Here is a 20,875-nt window from a genome sequence, read left to right on the forward strand (position 1 = left end):
TGTCATTGGCCAGACTGTTTTCAATTTTCATCTAAAGGGTACTTTTCCTTACTCTTAAGGATGCACTACTTTCCAAGGACAGTATTGTCATATTGCCTCTCAGAGGCTTTTGTTGATCACTATATTATCAAGATTCATAAAGCACAACAAATGCACAAGTTAAGTTTTTGTATTCATGAAAGTGTCTGCCCTAGCAATGTGCATTGATTTTCCTCTGTTTAAGCAGCATTTTATATTCCATGAACGTTGCTTATCACTGAATACCAGGAATGGTTTCTTCTCCTTGCCCGAGTGAGACAAGCTGCTGTTACCATATTTTAGGAAGCTTCCATGGTCTCTGACAGCTTCTTTTCACGTTTGCATACTGATTCAGACATACTTATCTCAGTTCAGCAAGTTGCCAAGGTAACCCCACCACCACCACCACCTTCACTGCCTATTAGACGTCCCACAGCGCCTGAACATTTTGTACTTTTCAGTAATGCTTGACCTTCTGGAAGACAAAACCCCCTGACTTTTAGAAATCATGCATCTTTTGGCCATTGATTGTTGATTGGAGAAATACCCCTTTTGCCAGAAAATGTAATCCTTTGGGCTCCTTTTGAAGTAACCATGCTTTCAAATCAATGTGAACACTACTGCAGGTTCACAATAATGAAGCCATAAAGATATATGCCCATTTGCTTAATATGCATACATTTTAAGACCTGAGCATAGATAGAGTTTTCCTTACTTCCCAGTTATTACACTGCGTATCTTTCAAGCAGTGTAATCTTTCAAACGGTCCCCCAACACCATTTTGGCAAACATGGAAAGAACTACAGAGCTATTGTCACTGGGTAAGGCAGGGTGTGCTTGAGACCTAACAATGGGAAGTAAGACTATGTAATTATCTTTTGGAAACACAGGCATCATGATCTCAAAAAATGCCTACCCGGAAGTAAATTTCTTCACTGAGTTTAATTACTCTAACTGCAGTTCTAAGCATGTTTACAAGTCTGGGGAGCAGCCACCTCTAGGTAACAGGCTTCTCTTCCCAACTGGGGGAACACAGCTTGGCCTGTCATATCTCTTTGGCAAGAAAGGCAGAAAACATCCAAGTACTTTCTTAAAGTGACTGTAAACAGACTACAATATACTGTTGGCATACATTCTTAATTAGAGGGATTCAAACTCTTTAAAAAGTCAAGATAAGGCAAGAGAGATGCAAAGCAAACGAATCATCACAGTGTAATTTTTTTTTTCAAACATAGCCATGCTCCCATTATATCACCTTGATTAGCTACATGATAAAGGTCTAAACTCTCAGGCAGAGTTCATACACATACTTTTTTTAAAACTTACATTTTAGAGCACTGAAAGCCAGTTCATAGGACAAACGCTGGGATCGCTCATCTTTGAAATCTGTTGCCAGTGGGAAAGGTCCATTGCCATATTTTACCAGTAACCTATCTTGAGGCTTTTCCTTATGAATACTTTGAAAAATGTTGGCTGCATTTAGGTAGACAGAGTCCTGATAGCCAGTCTTCTCAATCAGGCTTGTTGAACTTTTTTCAGCAGGTGTGATTTCATTAGAAAAAGTCATTTCATGGAGACCTGCAATATCACTCACAATGCTATCATTTGAAGACAGCAAGCTATTTCTTAGGAGCGGCATGGTCCTCCGGTATTGATATATGGGTATATGATAGAAGAACAAGTCAGAATCCAAACGTACCTGCAGAAATATGGATTGGGGTATGTATTAATTTTCAAAAGCTGGTTAGAAAAATGATTTCTGGAAACTAGTTTTCTTTTCTTGCCTGTGGCAACAGAATATTTTGTCCAGAAGGTTAAACACAATAGAAAGAGCCAGCACAAAGAAATGCATCTGGGAAGGATTTTAGAATGCATCTCAGTGTTACTTCAGACATTTACACTGTAACTTAAAATATCATTAGTGTTAAGATATATACATGTACCATCTCCCTCCACTTAAAAAAACCAAACACTGAACTAAGGGATGTCTTAATTCGCCAGATACATCAAATCTCCACTGATTTCTCTTGCTTGCCATTATCAAAGATAGTGTCCATCTCTCGCCTTCCTTTCTCTCTCACACACACAAGCTTCCTTTTCTGGACCTCTACCTCTCATATTATGTCTGGCTAATACCAGCAAATGCTGGAACTAAGTCAAATGTGACATAGATGCATGCATCCAGAGATGCGTGAATGACAAGGAAAATGTACTTAGTGCAGTGCTGCTTGTGCTAGCAACAGAACAAGTGGCACAGCAACACACAGCATGTGCATAATTATAATTTGTTTTAACAACTGTATATAAAAAAATTGTCATATATGTCTTGCACACATGGAGAAGACAGTGAGGATGCAATCACTTTCACTTAATGCAAAAAAAGAGAGTAATTTTAGTGCTTTGCTTTTTCAAGGTTTGTTGTGCATATAGAAATTTTCCATGGGCTTCAACACAGGATTACTTATTTACAGTACTTCATTCTTCCCAAACACATAAGGAATGTAACAAACTACAAAGGCTATTTTCAGGAGGGCAGCCATATTAGCCTGTTGCAGGAAACACAAACAGGATGCTTGTGTCACCTTGAACAATTTTTATTCTGGCTATCATAAATGTTTGGAGAATAAAGCAATCTTCCTCAGAAAGCTTATGCCAGAATAAAATCTTTTTTTCCCTTTAAGGTGCCGTAAGACTCCTCTTTTCTTTTCAAGCACTGGGCAAAGCATTAATTCACACAACAGGTCTAGACTTCCAATGACATAATCTATGAACGGAAGGGGGGGCAGGTCAAGGAATTATAACTAACAAAACCAAGATCCATATATATTACATACCAGAGGGATAACTTTTAAATTCCATCCCAATGTTTCTAAAGTGAAGGATACACACACAATATGATCCTTGCATGAAGGTAGGAGTTGCTGGGATATTAAGAGTACTGGGCTGCCACTTTTCAAATCAATCCAGCTTAATGTAAATTAGGCTGGGCATGAGAACACAGTGAAGGGAATGGGAGTATGCTCTTACTAAAAGAAACCTTAATAGTGGTCTAGCACAAATCTTCAAGTTCAGAAAAGGGATGCATATAGGATCTCCAAGTGCTCAGAGCTGGCAGCAGGTTAGGAGAGGCAGAAACTAGAGTACGCAGAAAAGGGCAATCCAAGTACAAAACATTTGAGAAACACTGCTCTGGCACAGCATAAATTCATTAGACAAGTTAAGAAGTTTATTAAGACAAAAGCAGGTTTGTGGTGGTCCAGCTCTGCTCATCTTCTAGCAGAATAGGATGTCAAACATGTGAGCGCACAGCACCATAAAAGCAACAAAGAGAAAGTTATAATAGCAATTATTGGAATTTGCTAACATAACAGTGATTTATGAACTATGAAACCTGATCTATGAGTCATGGTGCCAGCATATACTTGTACAGGATCAAGTACATGAACTGCTAAACGAGTGAAATTCCACAACATGTAACATAAGATAATCCAAGACACTACCACAACAAGCAGCATGCAACAAAGCCAGTATACAACACAGAAAGAGGCATATGAAGGCAACTCTGGTCTGCCAATGGACTATGTGTCTGAGATACTGTCACAAGCACACAGTTATCATAGGTTTAGAACCTGCAGGCTGCCCAGCAAAAAGCCCTACTTACACAAGATGCTATTGCAACTATATCAGAATTAGCCATTCTTTGTCCCCTATCACAGTGCCCATAGGACTGGGGTTCACCATTTATGTAGGGAAGCAAGTAAACTGAACAGCCTCACTTCTTTTTTTCCTTCTTTTTTCTATTAATACAAGTGATAGACCAATCAAAAAACATACAACCATACCATAAAACTAACCAAGATAACCTATCGACATTCTATTACAAAACCTAAATTCACAGTTACCAGTCACCTAACTTTAGTTGCATCAAGGGGATTAAATCGTTATCATATTTAAAAAATCTAAAATTGGTTTTCATGTTTCATCATATTCTGATACGGAAGCTACCATACACGAGTCCCAAAAAATGGATTATACATAATCCTGCCCATCAAAAATTGTTTCCAGAGTTTCTGGTATCATTGTCTAAGTAAAGATCTTGTGGGGAACCTAGTAGCGTTACTTCTAATACAAACCTTCTCTTGCAAGTGCCTGTCCCCTAAGCATTCACACATGCAAACAGAAAATTCCAAGAACCATCTCCTCATTATCATACAATAACACAAGCATTTTGATACATCAATGGAGGCAGCAATATTCCCTAAACAGCACACCCGAGACTAATTGTAGAACATCCTCTCATCTTGTCAGTTTTTTTCAGGACACAGCACTTTATCACTTTTGTATAGAAAGTGCATTGATGTACAAACTCTGTACAAACCATCACATATGACAACGTCTGTTTCACTGGATAGGAAGTCCTGCTCAGTGACAGGTTCTCTGACATGGACTTGCGGTAAAGCAACATCCATATTTGTCTTATGTGACAGTGTACATACAAGTGTCTCAACTGGAGGTGTATCCATACTGAAAAATTATCATCATAGATAAAGTAGCCATCGAAGACTCCTAACAAAGCTTCTTGACGATGTCCTCTAAGCAACTGCTGAACAATCCTTAAGCACTGCAGAGCCTTCATGCATCTCCACACTTTGAATGGGCACCAGAGCGACACAGCAGGCCATCTGATGTAAGAATGTCAAGGGAACAGCCTTTCCAAGAACAATCAGGTAACAAACAGGGCTTTTTTTTTTTCGGGGGGGGGGGGGGGAATGCAGCAAAACAAAGTTCCAAAACCTCTTTGTGGCAACAAAATTCTTAAAAAATGTTTAAAAGTTCATGAGGGGCACCCATGTGTTTCTCCTTCATTTCCCTCTTGGGAGTTCTGGCACCTTTTTTTCCAGAAAGAAAAAAAAGCCCTGGTAACAGACATAACATTGTAAACACACACACACACAAGGAATATTCACAAGGAAGGAATTAGGGTCCCATCCAGACATTTCCCTTCCCAGAATTATGCAGATTTAACATTCCAATATCTTTGTAAAACAATTAATCCAGGGATATTCTCCTGGAGGGCATGACAATGCAATTAGCCCAGAAGCAAAAAGTACCCATTGGCATAAAGGCGCATTTTACCTGCGACAGTTCCAAAATTCTTCCTTGCATTTCACAGGAGAGAAGCATTTACACAAAAAGTTTACATACTCGACCCTTAAAAAGTGACATGCTGATCCTGGAAGGTGCCAGCTATCCACCCCACCGCCTTACCCCTGCCACTTTTTAGTTGTGAGGCAGAAACTCGTCAGTTCTCAGGCACAGACAGGAAGGGGGCAGGAGGCTCCACCTGTTGAACTTGCGAGATTTAAGAGGGGAGAGCAGTTTCGAAGGCCAGCCTTCTCTGCTTTGGCATTTTGCGCTTTTTAAAAATCAAATTCCAGCTCCCCCCACCCTACCCTACCCTACCACACCTTGGGTCCCAAAGACGCTACAAGGATGCTAAAAGGGCGTCCAATGGGTGGGGGGGGGGGAGAAGCCACTTTCCTCAAAGCAGCGGCGCCCGCTCCCCCTTCCCGACGCCCAGGGGATCTAGAGAAGGCCGTTGGGGACCCCCGCCCTCCCTGCCTTCATGCCGCCCCCCGCCCCACAAGCGCCAAGCCTCCCCTCACCAGAGCCGACTGTGAGAGGCTCGCGCATCACACAGGCTACGGGGTCCCCCGGCGCCACCCCTGCAACCGGACGCCCCCTCGCGCCAAATCTCAGCCGCGCGCCTACTGACCCCTCCAGGAGGGGAGGGGCGGGGGCGTCGCCTCGCCCCGCCCATAGGCCACACCCACCGCCGCGAGGATGGAAGGAGGGAGGGGGAGAGACGAAGCGCCGCCGACCGTTTCGTTCAAATCGGGTCGCTACCATTTCTGCGGAGGGGGGGAGAGCAGGGCACAACCCCCGTGGGATCTCCAAACCCTCTGGATAGGGGGTTTTTGGGGGGAGGGGGGGAGGATGGGGATAATATTATTGTCCGTCAATCCCAAATTCGCTTTCTCGTTTCTCTCCAAAAAAGGTGTGATCACCCCTATGTTGCCTGGTACTTTGGTACGGTCTGTGTGATGGTTTTTCTATAGCAGCGGCACAGGGGAAGTTCGTGGTTGTGTTTGCTCCTCTCTCCGTAGGCGAACCGTTTTCAATCCATAAATCTGTCATTGGATCTTAAATTTGTACCATTTTGCATTCTGAGCCACAGCCTTCCAGCTATGTGTGGCTCTGCTCACTGTACCGGATTCTTCGTCTGATGAAATGTGCTTAGAGCACCCGAAAGCTTACGTTCTGAATAAAACTAAGTTGGTCTTAAAGGTGCAACTTGACTCCTATTTTGTGCTACTACTTCAGACCAACACAGCTGCCCACTTGGATCAATCCATAAATGAGTCTGATTTGCAAGGGGAGGAGGTCGTAGCAACCTAGGGAGGAAAATAAGACAGGGGAAGGGGAGTTGTAGGTATCTGCACAATTCCCTAGTGGTTTTTCTTTAAAAACAACTAGCATCTATCCAGCAGCGGATAGAAATCAGTTCACCTGGAGACAGTGGCTACCTTGGAAGGTGGACACTGTGGCTTCCCCTCCCCAAACCCCGCCTTCCTCAGGCCTCGCCTTCACAATCTCCAGGTATTTTCCCAACATGGAGCTGGCGGCCCCTCTGAAACGTTTGATGTGGTTGCCATTCTAGTCGCTGTATTGCAAATTCTTTACTTTTTATTTTTAGGATGGTTGTTTTTTGTTTTTTAAATTTTCCAGGCTTTATGAAATTATCTGTATGGTTTACCTTTAGAAAGGTTGGACATAAATGCATTCAACAAATAATGCCAGATTTGAGCCCACAAGTGTAAAACTATTGCGCAGGGCAGGAAAAGGCAAGATAGGCACCCATGCTTCCAGAAATCATGTAATCTCTTAATTATTCTTGGGAACACATCTTTATTTTCAGCCTTTGCACTCCTGTTGTGTGAGGAGACTAAGCTAGACTGTTTTCTTACGGGGGGTGGAGGACTTTTTCTGACAAAGTTGTTGTTCTACCTTTTTTGTGCTCTGTTTTTCTCTTGGTCAGATTTTGCATCTCTGGAGTTTTGATGCCTAGGACGTATCGCTAAGAAGAGCTTTCTTAAATATAAGAAGCTGCTGCTACCTAGCTTAATATTGTGGTACTAATCCAGTGGTACTCACCCTGTGGCTCATGGAGAGCTACATTTACAAATGCCACACTGAGGAAGTGCTCAGAAGAGCCATCGGTGGCATGACATGTCAGCCACATGTCGCTCCTGAGCCGCTGAATGAGTACTACTGGTCTAACCTAAATGGCAGGTGCTCTTGTAGGGATCTTCCCAAAAAACGACTACAGGAGATATTTAAATTAACTCAGTGGTCTTCAGCCTTTTCAGACCTTGGAGCTACTGAGCTTCAAGCGTGTGGTGGGAATTCACGTGAAATCAGAACCACATGACTGAAAAGAGGAGGAGCCAGAGATATAACCTCAACACTTTTAAGGCCAGGACCATGGACAGCAAGCCACTAGTGATGGGAACAGAATGTCAGCTGAGCATTGGGCTTATCCTACAGTTAGTATCAAGCCCACGGTTAGAGCCAGAATGAATCCTTTCCATCACTACCATCCTCTTGTTCCTCTCACCGTGTGTGGAAAAAGAGGCAGGTGGGGTAATGCCCTTGGTCTCTGAACATGTACACTAGCAGCAGGTTCAACAGCGCAGAAAAGGCAGCTCTTGCAGGTCCCACATGCCCAATTCAATATGGGGTAGTGACTTTCATGGGTGAATGATACAAACACCAGTGACAGAATTTTCAGTTCACTTTGCATCACCTCCTTCACAAAACTCGTCAGCACAATCAGTTGATGAATTCAGCAGCAAGTGCTGAACTGGCACCGGCCTTCTGAGGGCACCAAATTGGGCACCTCTCATGTGGTTATCAGTGGGGGTTGCCAGAAGTTAGCCTTGCCTAGGGTGCCGGATAGTCCAGGTCCGATCAACGATGCCAAGTACTTGCATGTGGTTTTCTATAGATAATATCTTTCATGAAGCTGACCAGCTGTGTGAAACAATACCAAGAGAAGATCCAGGTGGCCAGCCATGTTGGTCTGAAGCAGTAGAACAAATTTTGAGTCCAGTGGCAGCTTTAAGACCAGCAAAAGTTTATTCAAGGTATGAGCTTTTGTGTGCAGGCACACTTTCTCAGGTGTTTTTAATACCGAGAGAAAGTAGAGAACCAAATGGCACAACATTGTACAGGAAAGGAACCTGGAGTGGGCTTCCAAGAAGGCAACAAAAGATCAAAGTGCTGGCACTGCTTTGTGACTTAGGCGTGTGTATTTAGTGTCGCTCGCTGTCTTATTACACAATAATACTGGAACTGAAGAATATAAAGGGGTGGTTGTTATCGAATGAACACACAAGTCCTAAGATAGGCATCAGTTTCTCCATGCACACTGTGCTGCCTAGATATTCATTGTAATTATTGTCACATTTTAATTGGGGAGAGGAGGACGAAACAGCAGTTGGGACAAAAGAACTTTTCCTTGACCAGTCCTCACACCCACTATTTTCATTTGTGCATCGTCATTTCAGTGGACTCGCAGAGCGAAAGAAAAGTGCAAAAACCCAAAGTAACCCTTCACCAAAGCATTAGCTATCGTCATGGAACCTGTTGCACCCCTGTTCTAGGTAGTACCTATTAAGACGCAAACAAATTGAAATTTAGAAACGGCTTTTTTGTAGTAGGAATTCCTTTGCATATTAGGCCACACACCCCTGATGTAGCCAGTTCTCCAGGAGCTTACAGTAGGCCCCGTACTAACAGCCCCAGGAGCCCCTTCTGGGAGGAGGGAGAAACCTTGTTGCGTCCTGTGCTCTCTTAAGAGAACGCTTTAAGGAGACGCCCGCATTGAAGCAGGTAAGAGGAGGCTGGCATTGCCCCTCTCAGCATGCTGGGGGGGGGGGAGGCGGTAGGTGGTCTGCCTGCCCCCCCCCCCCGCACATGCTCACAGGAGCGTGCCAGTCTCCCCTTACCCAGGCCACTTTGACCCAGGCATTTCTGTAAAGCGTTCTCTTAAGAGAGTGCATGGCGTGATAAGGTTTCACTCGGGAGCAAAGCCTCATTGCACCATGCTCTCTCTTAAGAGAATGCGTTATGGAAATACCCAGGTCAAAGTAGCCTGGGTAAGGGGAAGCTGGAACGCTCCTGTGAGCGCATTGGGGGGCGGGGACTGGAGCACGGTGCTGCAACAAGGGGGGAGGGTGGGAGGGGTGTGGCATGGGTGGGTGGGCAGAGGGGAGGGGCAGCGGGGCTTGGCATCACACGGTGGCATCGCAGAGAGGACACCACGGGGCACCTTGGGGGGCAGTCCTGAACAGCCCTGTAAGCTCTTGGAAAATTGGCTATATCAGGGGTGTGTGGCCAAATATGCAAAGGACTTCCCGCTACAAGAAAAGCCCTGTTTAGAATAAATAATTTAGGAGGTTTGTGAGGGAATCATAATGGGATCTCATCTGTGAGCATTATGGGCATTATGGGCTGGGTGGTGGTTTTCTTCTTGGTTTTAAAATCCTTGGTTCTAATGTCATTGTAATTCTTTTACTTTTAGTGTTCTGTTGTTTTTTTCATGGGAATACTCAGTGCTACAAACGGTGTCTTGCAGACTATGCAGACTAGTTAGGATAAATTTAAAGGCTTTGAACCAGCATGAGACTTAGAACCTACATGCCATTTCTCAAGAGTAAATGTACACATTTTTCATATACTCTTGAAACTCTTGTCCTCTTAAATCCCATCTGCCCTGCTATCTGCCAATGATATTTATACCAACAAGAATAATAAAAAAGGTAGTCCCCTGTGCAAGCACAAGTCATTTTCAACTCTGGGGTGACGTTGCTTTCACAACGTTTTCACAGCAGACTTTTTATGGGGTGGTTTGCCATTGCCTTCCCCAGTCATCTACCCTTTCCCCCCAGCAAGCTGGGTACTCATTTTACCGACCTCGGAAGGATGGAAGCCCGAGTCTACCTGGAGTCGGCTACCTGAACCAGCTTCCACTGGGATTGAACGCAGGTCGTAAGCAGAGAGCTCCGACTGCAGTACTGCAGCTTTACCACTTTGCGCCACGGGGCTCTTACCAACAATAATGGCAAACATTTAATTCAGCTTTAGAATAAGCAAGAAGAAAGACAGAAGCAACCCTGTCGATTTCCCAACGTATTTTAATCTATGCTGTTTTTAAAAGTGTACATTATTCTTTAAAATATAGGGTTAACATTTTTACATCAGAATATTCCATTCATTTTAGGTGAGTGATTTGGGACTTCAGCATAGATAATGAAGGAAGCCTAATATGGGCTGTTCATCCAATCTCATTTAGGTGTGGGAGGGGACATCTCCCCCTTTGCTGTCCCTGCTGCCTTGGCACTAGGGGGTCCCACATGGGCCACAGAGGAGGAGGAAGTGGACATGGTGGTGGTGGTGGTGGTGATGATATTGGATTTATACCCAGGTCTTCACTCTGAATCTCAGGATCTCAGATCAGCTCACAATCTCCTTTACCTTCCTCCCCCACAACAAACATCCTGTGAGGTAGATGGGGCTGAGAGAGCTCTCACAGAAGCTGCTCTTTTAAAGACAGCTCTGCGAGAGCTATGTCTTACCCAAGGCCATTCCAGCAGCTGCAAGTGGAAGAGTGGGAAATCAAACCCAGTTCTCTCAGATAAGAGTCCGCGCACTTAACCACTGCAACAGACTGGCTCTCTGAGTGGGGACGGGGCTGGGGAGTCCTTGGTTCTTCTTGGAGGTCTCCCAACCTGCTTATCTTCTGAGATCTGATGAGATCAGGCTACTTTCCTTGTACAAATGGCATTTCATGACTCAGCATGACATAAGGACATTAGAGAAACTGCCTACGTGGAAAACATCAGTGTATTATGTAGTCTTATCTAACAGCCATTGTGTGCAATTAATAGCCAAACATATTGACATAAAGATCTCAATGCTTTAGAAGAATTTCCCCATTTGGCAGTTGTGGAGTTCTAACTGTTCTAGTTGTTGTTCTGCTTTGATTGATCATGTAGACCTCCTGGCTCACCATATTTAATCCATGACGTCTTTTTTTTCTTCAGCCCAATGTCACCTATAATGGTGTTGCAAAACAAATTGTTTATTCAACAGTGATGAATGAGTACAGTCTCAAAGCCTTACCAATAACATCTCAGATTCTTTTCTTTTATTCTTCTTCCAGTAATTTCCTTGCCAGACCCTGGTCAGATTAGACTTAACGGCAGTCTAATCTGGAGAACCGGGGTTGATTTCCACACCCCTCCTTCACAGGAAGCCTGCTGGGTGACTTTGGGTCAGTAACAATTCTCTCAGAACTCTCCCAGCCCCAACTACCTCACAAGGTGCCTGTTGTGGGGAGAGGAAGGGAAGGCAACTGAAAGCTTCTTTGAAACTTGGTAAGGCAGATAAAAGGGGGGCATGAAAACAGGGCCGGATCTAGGGCGGGGAGCAGAAGGAGGTGCTTGCCAAATTGGGTATGGAGTCCATTGTATTCTATGGGACCATAAGATAGAATGGCCCAAAAGGGGGCATCATTTTTTTAATTTTGCCCTCCCTCAAAACACATGTAGAGCCAGTCCTGCATGAAAACAAACTCTTTTTCTTCCTCATTGTGTGTCTGAAGGATGCAACCAGTGTTCCTTCTAAGCTGTGGGGTCTTGTGAGCAAAAATTCTACTTTGTGAGCTACTAGCATTAAGTTGTGAGCTACTGCATAAATTAGCTTGCTCTGGGGCCATTTCTCCTGAGCTAAGACGTGTGAGGCGAAGTGCTGAATAATTCCGTGGGGGAAATTCTTCTAAAGCACTGAGCTAAGACAAAAATATGAGGTAAAAACTGTGAGGTAGCTCACACTAACTCAGCTTAGAGGGAACACTGGATGCAACCGTTGAGTCTTTGGTTCAGTGTAGAACAAAATATGACTTAAAAAAAGTTTTTAAATTCAGGTATATTTAATGGTTTGTGGATAGGATGCTGGAATAACTAGAACAAGGGTGTCAAACTCATTTGTTGTGAGGGCCAGATCTGACATAAATGACCTTGCTGGGCCGGGCCATGTATGTCATAAAATGTAATGCCAGATAGCAGAGATATATGCTTTATAAAGGACACAGACAAACACAAAGATTTTTTTAAAAACTTAAAACATCTTAAAGTTGCTTTCTTTGTATCTCTCCCTTGCAATCCAGGCTCTCAATTGCACAGCAGAGCTACAGAGCCAAGCCTCTCTTCCTTCTATTGACAGAGGCTCCTCCCTCTTCTGGTCCCCTGGGGAAGGAAGGAAAGAGCCAGAGCTTCCTTTGAAGCAAGGTATCCTTTCCCTCCTTCCTCCCCAAGGGAGGAGCCTCAGCCAATGGAGAAAACAGAGGCATTGCAGCTCCTGTGCGATTGAGAAAGCTTGACAAAGCCAGCTGTGATGCAGAAGGAAGCAGATGACAGCCAGTTGTTCAGGGGCCAGATAGGAGTCCTCTGGGGGCCTGATTTGGCTCCTGGGTCGCATGCTTGACACCCCTGAACTAGAGTGTGAAGAGAATGGCAGGCAAAAAAATGTAATTGGATCAAAGGTCTTAGAGATGTGTTGTTGGTGGAATGTATTGTTAAAGTCCAAGCCAACTTATGGTAACCTCAGAAGATTTTCAAGGCAAGAGATGAGCCAAGATGGTCTGCCATTTCCTGCCTCTGCTTAATGATCCTGAAGTTCCTTGGCTGTCTCCCATCCAGTTAATAACAATGGCTGGCCCTCTTCAGCTTCCAAGATCTGAGAATGTCAGGCTAGCCTGGGCCATCTAGATCAGGACAGAGATGCTTCACAGAAGCAAAGAGTTGCCAGGAATCCAGGTATGAAGCGTGTGAAAATATATGAACATGCACTAAAACCATCACGCAAGGTGCTCCTGTGTATATTTATGACTTATTGTGAGAACTTGTGTGTGCCACTTTGGGGTGGGGGGGGGGAGATTCACAGCAGCCAGAGTCTGGATTGAATAAACTTCCTGGCTTATTAATCAAAATGTCAGTTATTAGTAATGCAAATCCGTATATTTGCAGTTATGTAAATGGGCTTTCTTATACTTATTCTTTGTGGACCACTTGCTGGGAATTTTGACATGGTTTGGCTCTTCAGTTATAAAAGATTGATGAGCCCTCCCATCCTACACATTCAGGTTGCTTTCCTGATTGATGCAGGACCCAGACAAGTGACGCTCTATGGAACAAGGAACACAGTACTTCTTGAACAAGTTCACTGTGCATTTGCTTTATCAATGAATTATCACAACTTACCTCCACAGAATAGTTCTTCACAGTAAAGTCCTCTCTTCCAAGAAAAATTCAAGAGCCTCTCATTTTATTTAACAAACGTGACTCTCTGTTCATTTCTTGGCAACCTTTCCATGGAAATCACCAGCAAAAAAAAGGGATTCCATAGCTTTCCTTAGGCAACTTGTTCTACTGTTTGACTATTCTTATGACATTCTGTCCGTAGGGCCCATTTTGCGGACTGCCTCCAGCCTCACCCTCCCCACCAACCCAGATGGGGGAACCAACAGGGGACATCTGGCCGGACAGGGTCCCCCATGCCGTCACTTCCAGTGAAGACCTACCCAACAACCACCTGAGAGGAGACTCTCAGATGCCACCTGGCGATGGGGCTACCGACCGCACCCAACCGCTCACAGCTGGGCTTAATAAAGTTGAGGGAAATGAGCTGGGAGGGGGCAGGGGCCAAGAGGGACGAGATTTAAAGGGAATCAGTGAAGCACACCGAGGAGAAAGAGCTCGGTGCTGCCAGTTCGGACGATTCAGAAAGAGGGAAGTAACGAATGGCAGGAGCTGGGGTGGACGTGGGTGCAAAGGTGAAGTTAACCTACCCTGCTGCCCGGTCTGAGGCATGACTGATATAGCCTGATAAATCCGTCCTGAAGCAGTCATCTGGCCCCTCCCAGGACCCATCCGCGGGAAAGCCTGACACATTCCCACTTGTTTAAACAGAATATAGACTGTATCCCTGACCTCTTGTTCAGAAGCCCGGTGTCCTAATTACTGACACAAAGCAGGCGAATAGGGGTAGTTTCCAGACATCTAAGTTGGTTGAAGTACAGTTCCAAGGTTCAGGCACAGGTTAGACAACACTCTTAGCATCAAGTTCAAGGGAATAGTCAAGAATCAGGTTTCTCAGGTACAGGCCAAGGTCGGAGACAAAGAGCTCTGTTCCAAACACAAACAGCAAGGCCAATAATTAGCAGACATACCACTTCCACACAGCTACTTCCTCCTCTGTTGCTATTCAATACTGGGTTTGATGCAGTATTGTTAAAACAGGAACATGCTTTATTGAGAAATCTGGAACAAGAGAAAATGGCAGGACCATGACACCGCTTATATTCATGCAAATAACCACCCCCAGATTCTCATGCCAAATCACAACAGTTAAGCTTCGCACTCAATGGTCCCATTTAGAATCCAGGTCTCTCGTGTAACAAATAGTCTCTAGTGCCCCGCTGCTGCCAGGCACGCGAAAACTTCCTGCCAAAGAGCTCAGGATAGAACAGTTTGCTTTGAAGCCCCACACTGTGAAACCACCTGTGTTGCATCATGCACCTGCCAGCTGCCTCCGTCTTGCTCCTGCAAACACTCATCGTCGCAGCAGATGCTGGGCCAGCGGTGTACTGCTAGACAGGCACTGTCCCTTCTGGCTTGAAGGGCTCTCCTTATCTTTCGCCGACAACGTTCTGGTGATGAGGGAGGTGAACTGGTGGATAACTGGCTCTCTGTTGCCAGTCTAGGGCCGGGGAGCTGAGGAGCCAGTGTGCTGAGTCCTGGCCAAGGATCTCTCTTTAGTCCCTCAGAGACTGCATCCTCCTGCAGTGCCACTGGGCCAGTGGCGGACTGGGTCTAAATCTACTGGTTGTCAGGAGACATAGGGGGCCCACCCACAATTATAAGGCTATTGTTTAATTTTTAAAAGAAATAATTTTTTCAAAAAAAAACACAAGTGGAAAAAGGTACAATTAAAACTTTTGCAAAATAAATATGTGTGTGTGTGTATATATATATAAAATTAGTAATTACAGTGTACCTATCACTGGCAGTATGCAGTAGATACTGAATGTAAATACAGATTGCATTTTCTCCAGGGGAGCTGATCTCTTCCAGCTGGAGATAGGTTGTAAAAGAAGGAGATCCCCTGGAGGCTGGCAACCCTTCAATGTTCATTTTAGCTGCATTACAGTAATAATATTGGGACTTCTATTATATTTTCAAGCTACTAAAAGGTCATTAACATTTTTAACGTGTTGTCTAATGTTTAAGGGGGCCCACTTCATCAGGGGCCTACAGGGCCCACTTGCCATTGGGCAAGCTGACACCCTGGCCAGTCTGCCACTGCACTGGGGTGTGGGTTTGGGTCAGACCTTCTGGCTACCTTTTTCTCAGAAGAGACCTCTGAATCTCTTTGTTCTCCAGGGCTTGGCTTGTCCACAACAAAGAATATCTTTGCTTGATATTCTTTCCAGTATCTCAGAACAATCACTGTGCTTACGTATATCTTTCTTCCCTACCTTTGGAAATCTTAATTTCTCTTTGCTAAGAATATTAAACAGTTCCTCCTTCCCTTAAATGACTTATCTTCTAGAAGCAGAGCCCAAAAATCCACTTTTGCTGAAGCAATGGTGCTTATGCAGTTGGAACAGCAATTCTGCTGGAGTGGTAATTATTGTCCATTTCCCCTTTCCACAGTTTTCCCACTTAAGGTATTTTCCAACTTTGATACATAGAAATGAGGACCGTATATCTGTGCTTACGTATATCTTTCTCCCTTACCTTTGGAAATCTTAATTTCTCTTTGCTAAGAATATTAAAAGTTCCTCCTTCTCGTAAATGACTTATCTTCTAGAAGCAGAGCCCAAAAATCCACTTTTGCTGATGCAGTGGTGCTTATGCAGTCGGAACAGCAATTCTGTTGGAGTGCTAATTATTGTTCATTTCCCCTTTCCACAGTTTTCCCACTTAAGGTATTTTCCAACTTTGATACATAGAAATGAGCACCTTCGAGAATCTGGATGTCCAGTTGCATCTGCTAAATCCATGTTGCCCTATTCACAGAAAATGACAACCACATATACTGAGAGGAACATGTAAAGCACAGTCTCCTCTTATGTGCGGCTGGTTTACCAAAGTTGTAAAGACTGAACAGGGATTCTCTAAAGGAGACAATTCCGCAGCTGCCATCTTGTTCTTTTTATCAATAGTTGATTATTGCCACCTGCTGGAAAACTGGTGCTATACAAGTCCATGATGATAATACATAGCCTGTAAATTTTGCAGGATCCATGTCAAGGCTGATGTTAAGGTCCTTGTTTGTTGGCTTTTGAATAAATCACGTCCATGCCTGGCATTAAAGTTGGGCTAATGACTTTGACTGGGTCAGCCTTTTATAAGAGTTGAGAGAGCCAGCTACGCCTGAGAGGCTATGTCAGCACTAAGCCTAATGAGCTGAAATTACCTTTATTTGTCAATATAGCTATTACAGCTAATCTCCCTTCCCCAGGTCTGCTTCCAGGCTGTTGCAGCAGAGAGTTTCCCTCTTGTGTGTTTTTTCCCCACCAGATAGGTTTGTGGTAACATTTTTCGGTTTTGAGTGGAACCACAGTGTGAACCTATCCAGTATGAACTTGCAAAACATTCTGGATGTATCTAGCAAGAGGAGTGACTGGGTTGACAATGTAATGCTGATATAATAGCAAGCCATTTCTAGTTCCACTACAGTTGTAAAATGCCCTGCAATGTAGTAACTTTCATCATTTCTTTTAAACAGTTTGGGATTGTAAAGGAACAGAGGTCTGGAAATATTCCAACAAAGAAGCGGATCGCACCACTGGAATGAGGAAGGAGGCAACGTTTGCAAGTATGGATTTTTTGTTTGTTTGAATTTTGACATTCCTTCAGGATACAGTAATAAAATTATGCAACTGTTGTATCCTCCAATTAGAAGAGGGGAAAGGGAAACCATGGGATTAAAAAAAAAGATTGGGAAATATTTAATTTTTATCCTGCTCTTTCTCCATGGAGCTCAGGGCAATATTTATCATTCCCTCTTCCATTTTAATAGCACAACAACCCTGTGAGGTAGGTTAGGCTGAAAGAGAATGACTGGCCCAAGATCATCTAGTGAGTTCCATGGCAGAGTGGGTCTTTCCAGATAGAGGTTAACCCCCCCCACACACACACTAAACACTCTACCACACTGCCTCTCTTTAAATGTTTAATGACGGGATATACTAATGATGACGGGACATCAACTCACACTTTTTTTCTTTTCTGAGGATGGATTTTTGTTCAATCAATCAATCATTGGTGCATAGCACAGAAATTGTGCATCTGGCAGGTTGATGGTGATGATCAGGGCTTTTGTTGTAGAAAAGGCCCAGCAGGAACTAATTTGCATATTAGGTCACACCCCCTGACATCACCATTGTTTCACACAGGGATTTTTGTAGAAAAAGCCCAGCAAGAGCCTATTTACATGTTAAGCCACACCCCTGGCACCAAGCCAACCGGAACTGCGTTCCTGCGCATTCCTGCTAAAAAAAGCCCTGATGATAATGACGATAAAAATGGTGGCATCCCAGAAAGGAAATAAAACACAGATGATTCAGTTCCATTGACTTCAATGGGACTTGCTTCTGAGTAAATATTCTTAGGCTCTTGCTCTGTGAGGATGGACATTTCAGGACTTGTACAGGGATGTTGCACTACATTAATTGCAGCACAGAACCACAGATATCACCTATTTCAACCTGATTATGGATGAGCAATGCTTCATCAGCATCACAGGACCCTGTGGGGCATGCAGCTGAAGACTCAGTGTGCAGTAATGGAGAGGATGAAGGATCTGGCCCAGGGAATATTTAGGTTCCCATGACCATCTTGGTTTATGGTAGAATTACACACCACCCATAAATGCACATACCAAAACCCTGATGGCCACTTTTATTGGAGAAAAAAGAAGCTTCAGGAGTGAGGAACTTCCACTCTATCTGCCCCTGAATTCTCCTCCTCCAAAGTATGATTGTGATAATAAACTCAAGTCTAGAATCTCATGGAGGAAAAGTTCCTTGAAGGGGGAGAGTTGCAACAGAAAACTGGGGAGAGGAAGAAAGGCAAAGCTCCCCTGTCCCCCACCCATTCTCCAGTTCAAGTTGTCTCCTCTTGAACAGGGAAGTCTCAGATTTCACAGTGAGGAATGTGCTCAACAGCAGCAGTCCTTCATGAATTGAGCCTTGGATATCCTTGCCACGCCACTGTACACCTCTGGAAACTGCCAGCCAGTTTTGCAACTGGCAGAGTAGCAAGCTGTTCTATTTCAGTTTTGGTGCCTTCTGCCTTCCACATGGCTTTTACATCTATGTTGTAAGTTATAGCAATTCTGCCTCAGGGTGATGGATGGTCAGGCTAGAGAATTCAGTGACACAGGATGGGAGGGAAACGCTACAACTCTCATCCAGCTGTGCAAAAAGGTGCATGCTGAAAAGTAGGGCTTTTTTTGTAGCAGAAACTCCTTTGCATATTAGGCCAAACACCCCTGATGTAGCCTATCCTCCAAGAGCTTAAAGTAGGCCCTGTACTAACAGCCCTGTAAGCTCTTGGAGGATTGGCTACATCAGGGGGTGTGGCCTAATATGCAAAGGAGTTCCTGCTACCAAAAAAAAGCCCTGCTAAAATGCCTCTGCAATTACCCAGATGGAAATGAACACCAAACGGTAAACATTTTTAAAAGCACAATTTTATTTATAATCCCTGGCTGACCAATCAGTTTGCTCACTGATTATAAATTGGTCGCTGAGCAGGGAGCAAGAGTGACGTACCTGTAGTGAACGGGGAAAACCCGGACTATCCTTGGGCTGTGTGCAAACACACCTGTGTGAGATACCAACCATTGTACTGCGCTGTGCTGTTTGAATTAGCAAAAATCAAAGCCTTGAGCTGCCTCGCAAACCACCAAACAACCCAGCAAAAACTTCAACTTCCTGTTTGCAGACAGACCAGCCAAACTGGTCAGCGTTAGAGCATCCCTGCTCCTGACGCTAACAGAATTGGCCTTGGGGAGACTGCTTTTTGGTGAGGTTGCTTGTGCATAATGTACAATACCAGATTTGACCACAAAGCTCACTTGGGCACAGCATTCAGCCTAAGTTAATGTGAGAATGAAATGAAATGAACTCCCAGTATGTCAGAAAGCCCTTGGAGGAAGAATGGGATAGAAATATGAAAGCGACTGAGATATTTATTTCCGAACACAGTTGAGACGTTGTTGAGGCAACACCTTCACCCCTATGACTACATCCCAGGTTCAATCCCCGGTATCTCCAGTTGAAAGATCTGACAGTAGGCAATGTGAATGACCTCTACCTGAGACCCTGGGAAGCCGCTGCCAGTCTGAGTAGACTATACTGACCTTGATGGACCAACAAGTGTCTGATTTGGTAGAAGGAAGCTTCCTACGCATTCCTGCATTCAAGGCTATCTCCATGCTAGTGAAAGCATCCCCCCACTATATTTCTTCACTACAGGCTGCTAAAGGATCAGGAACAAGATCAGTTTAAAAAAGAAAAGAAAAAAAGAACTGACATTGAAACCTGTTTCAATGGGGAATTAAATCTTCCAAGCGGCAGACATTCAGGAGAGATTAATTATACTTTGCTGAGAAAGGACAGTCTCCGTGGTTCCAGAGCATCTAACACTTGCATGACAGGTCAATCACAGCATGTCGGAAAAGGGGGCAGACCCAACAGACAGGAAGCAATGCAGCCTCACCTCCAAGTTGAAAAGGGCGGTGCGAATGTCGCAAGCTGGCAAGAAAGGCAGCCAACTCTGAAAAGGCTCCCAACGTCTGCCTGTCACTCAGGAACAAGGAAGCGACCGTAGATTTACCACAAGTGCACTAAACTTAAGGAAGTTCAATTGAAAATGTGACCTCCTGGGTGTATATTATGCAATCAATATTCCTGTTATACCAGCTGGCGCTGTTCTTGGTGGCTGTAAGCTCAGCCCTGTTTTAAAAGTGATGTTGGGCTGAGGTCAAAGAACATACTTGTCATGTAGCTGGCTTTATACGGGTACAATGAGGGCCTTTTTTGTAGCAGGATCTCCTTTGCATATTAGGCCACACACCCCTGATGTAGCCAATCCTCTAAGAGCTTACAGTAGGCCCTGTTCTAAGCGCCCTATAAGTTCTTGGAGGATTGACTACATCATGGGGTGTGGCCTAATATGCAAGAGTGCCTGCTACAAAAAAAAGCCCTGGGTACAATACAGTGGCGAGAACCACAGAATAGGCAACAACTTACACAAAAGTAGACAGTGGTCCAATTTCTAACAAAAGAGTTTAACTATTTCCAAAGTATATAATTTTCAAGCATTTTTTAAAGTCAATTGCAAGTTCATACAAAAGTCCAGTCCAAGAATATGCAATGGATTCCCACAATATGCAATAGATTCCCGTATATTGATATAGTGATAAGCTCATCCAGTTCAGTGAAGTGCTTGTGCAATGTTTCTTCTTGTTTGTAACTGGTGTTCGATCCGGAATCGTATACAGGACATGCCAAAATCATGTTTGACTTTGCTCACTAGCTGGTCACGACTGTTTCAGTCAACCTTCCTCATGGAGAGATAGAAAGCTGTCCACGGTCTTATAAGTTTAAAGCAGGGGTGGCCAAACTGGCCTGGAGAAGGCATTTCTCTCTTTAAACCTT

The 20,875-nt window shown here is 44.2% G+C and overlaps 1 protein-coding gene across 1 annotated transcript in view; it reads right to left on the reverse strand.

Annotated features, from left to right (window-relative positions):
• The window catches only part of NSUN7 (NOP2/Sun RNA methyltransferase family member 7), a 36,355-nt gene extending 30,543 nt beyond the window's left edge, over window positions 1-5,812 (reverse strand). The window contains exons 1-2 of the mRNA XM_060246342.1: window positions 5,685-5,812; window positions 1,345-1,717 (exon numbers count right to left, since the gene is read on the reverse strand). Of these exons, the coding sequence (XP_060102325.1) occupies window positions 1,345-1,657 (313 nt within the window). The 5' untranslated portion in view covers window positions 1,658-1,717; window positions 5,685-5,812. The remainder of the gene's footprint in view (window positions 1-1,344; window positions 1,718-5,684) is intronic.
• Window positions 5,813-20,875: the final 15,063 nt, after the last annotated feature.

Source organism: Heteronotia binoei, chromosome 9 (genome assembly GCF_032191835.1).
Source record: "Heteronotia binoei isolate CCM8104 ecotype False Entrance Well chromosome 9, APGP_CSIRO_Hbin_v1, whole genome shotgun sequence".
NCBI classification, from domain to species: Eukaryota; Metazoa; Chordata; class Lepidosauria; order Squamata; family Gekkonidae; genus Heteronotia; species Heteronotia binoei.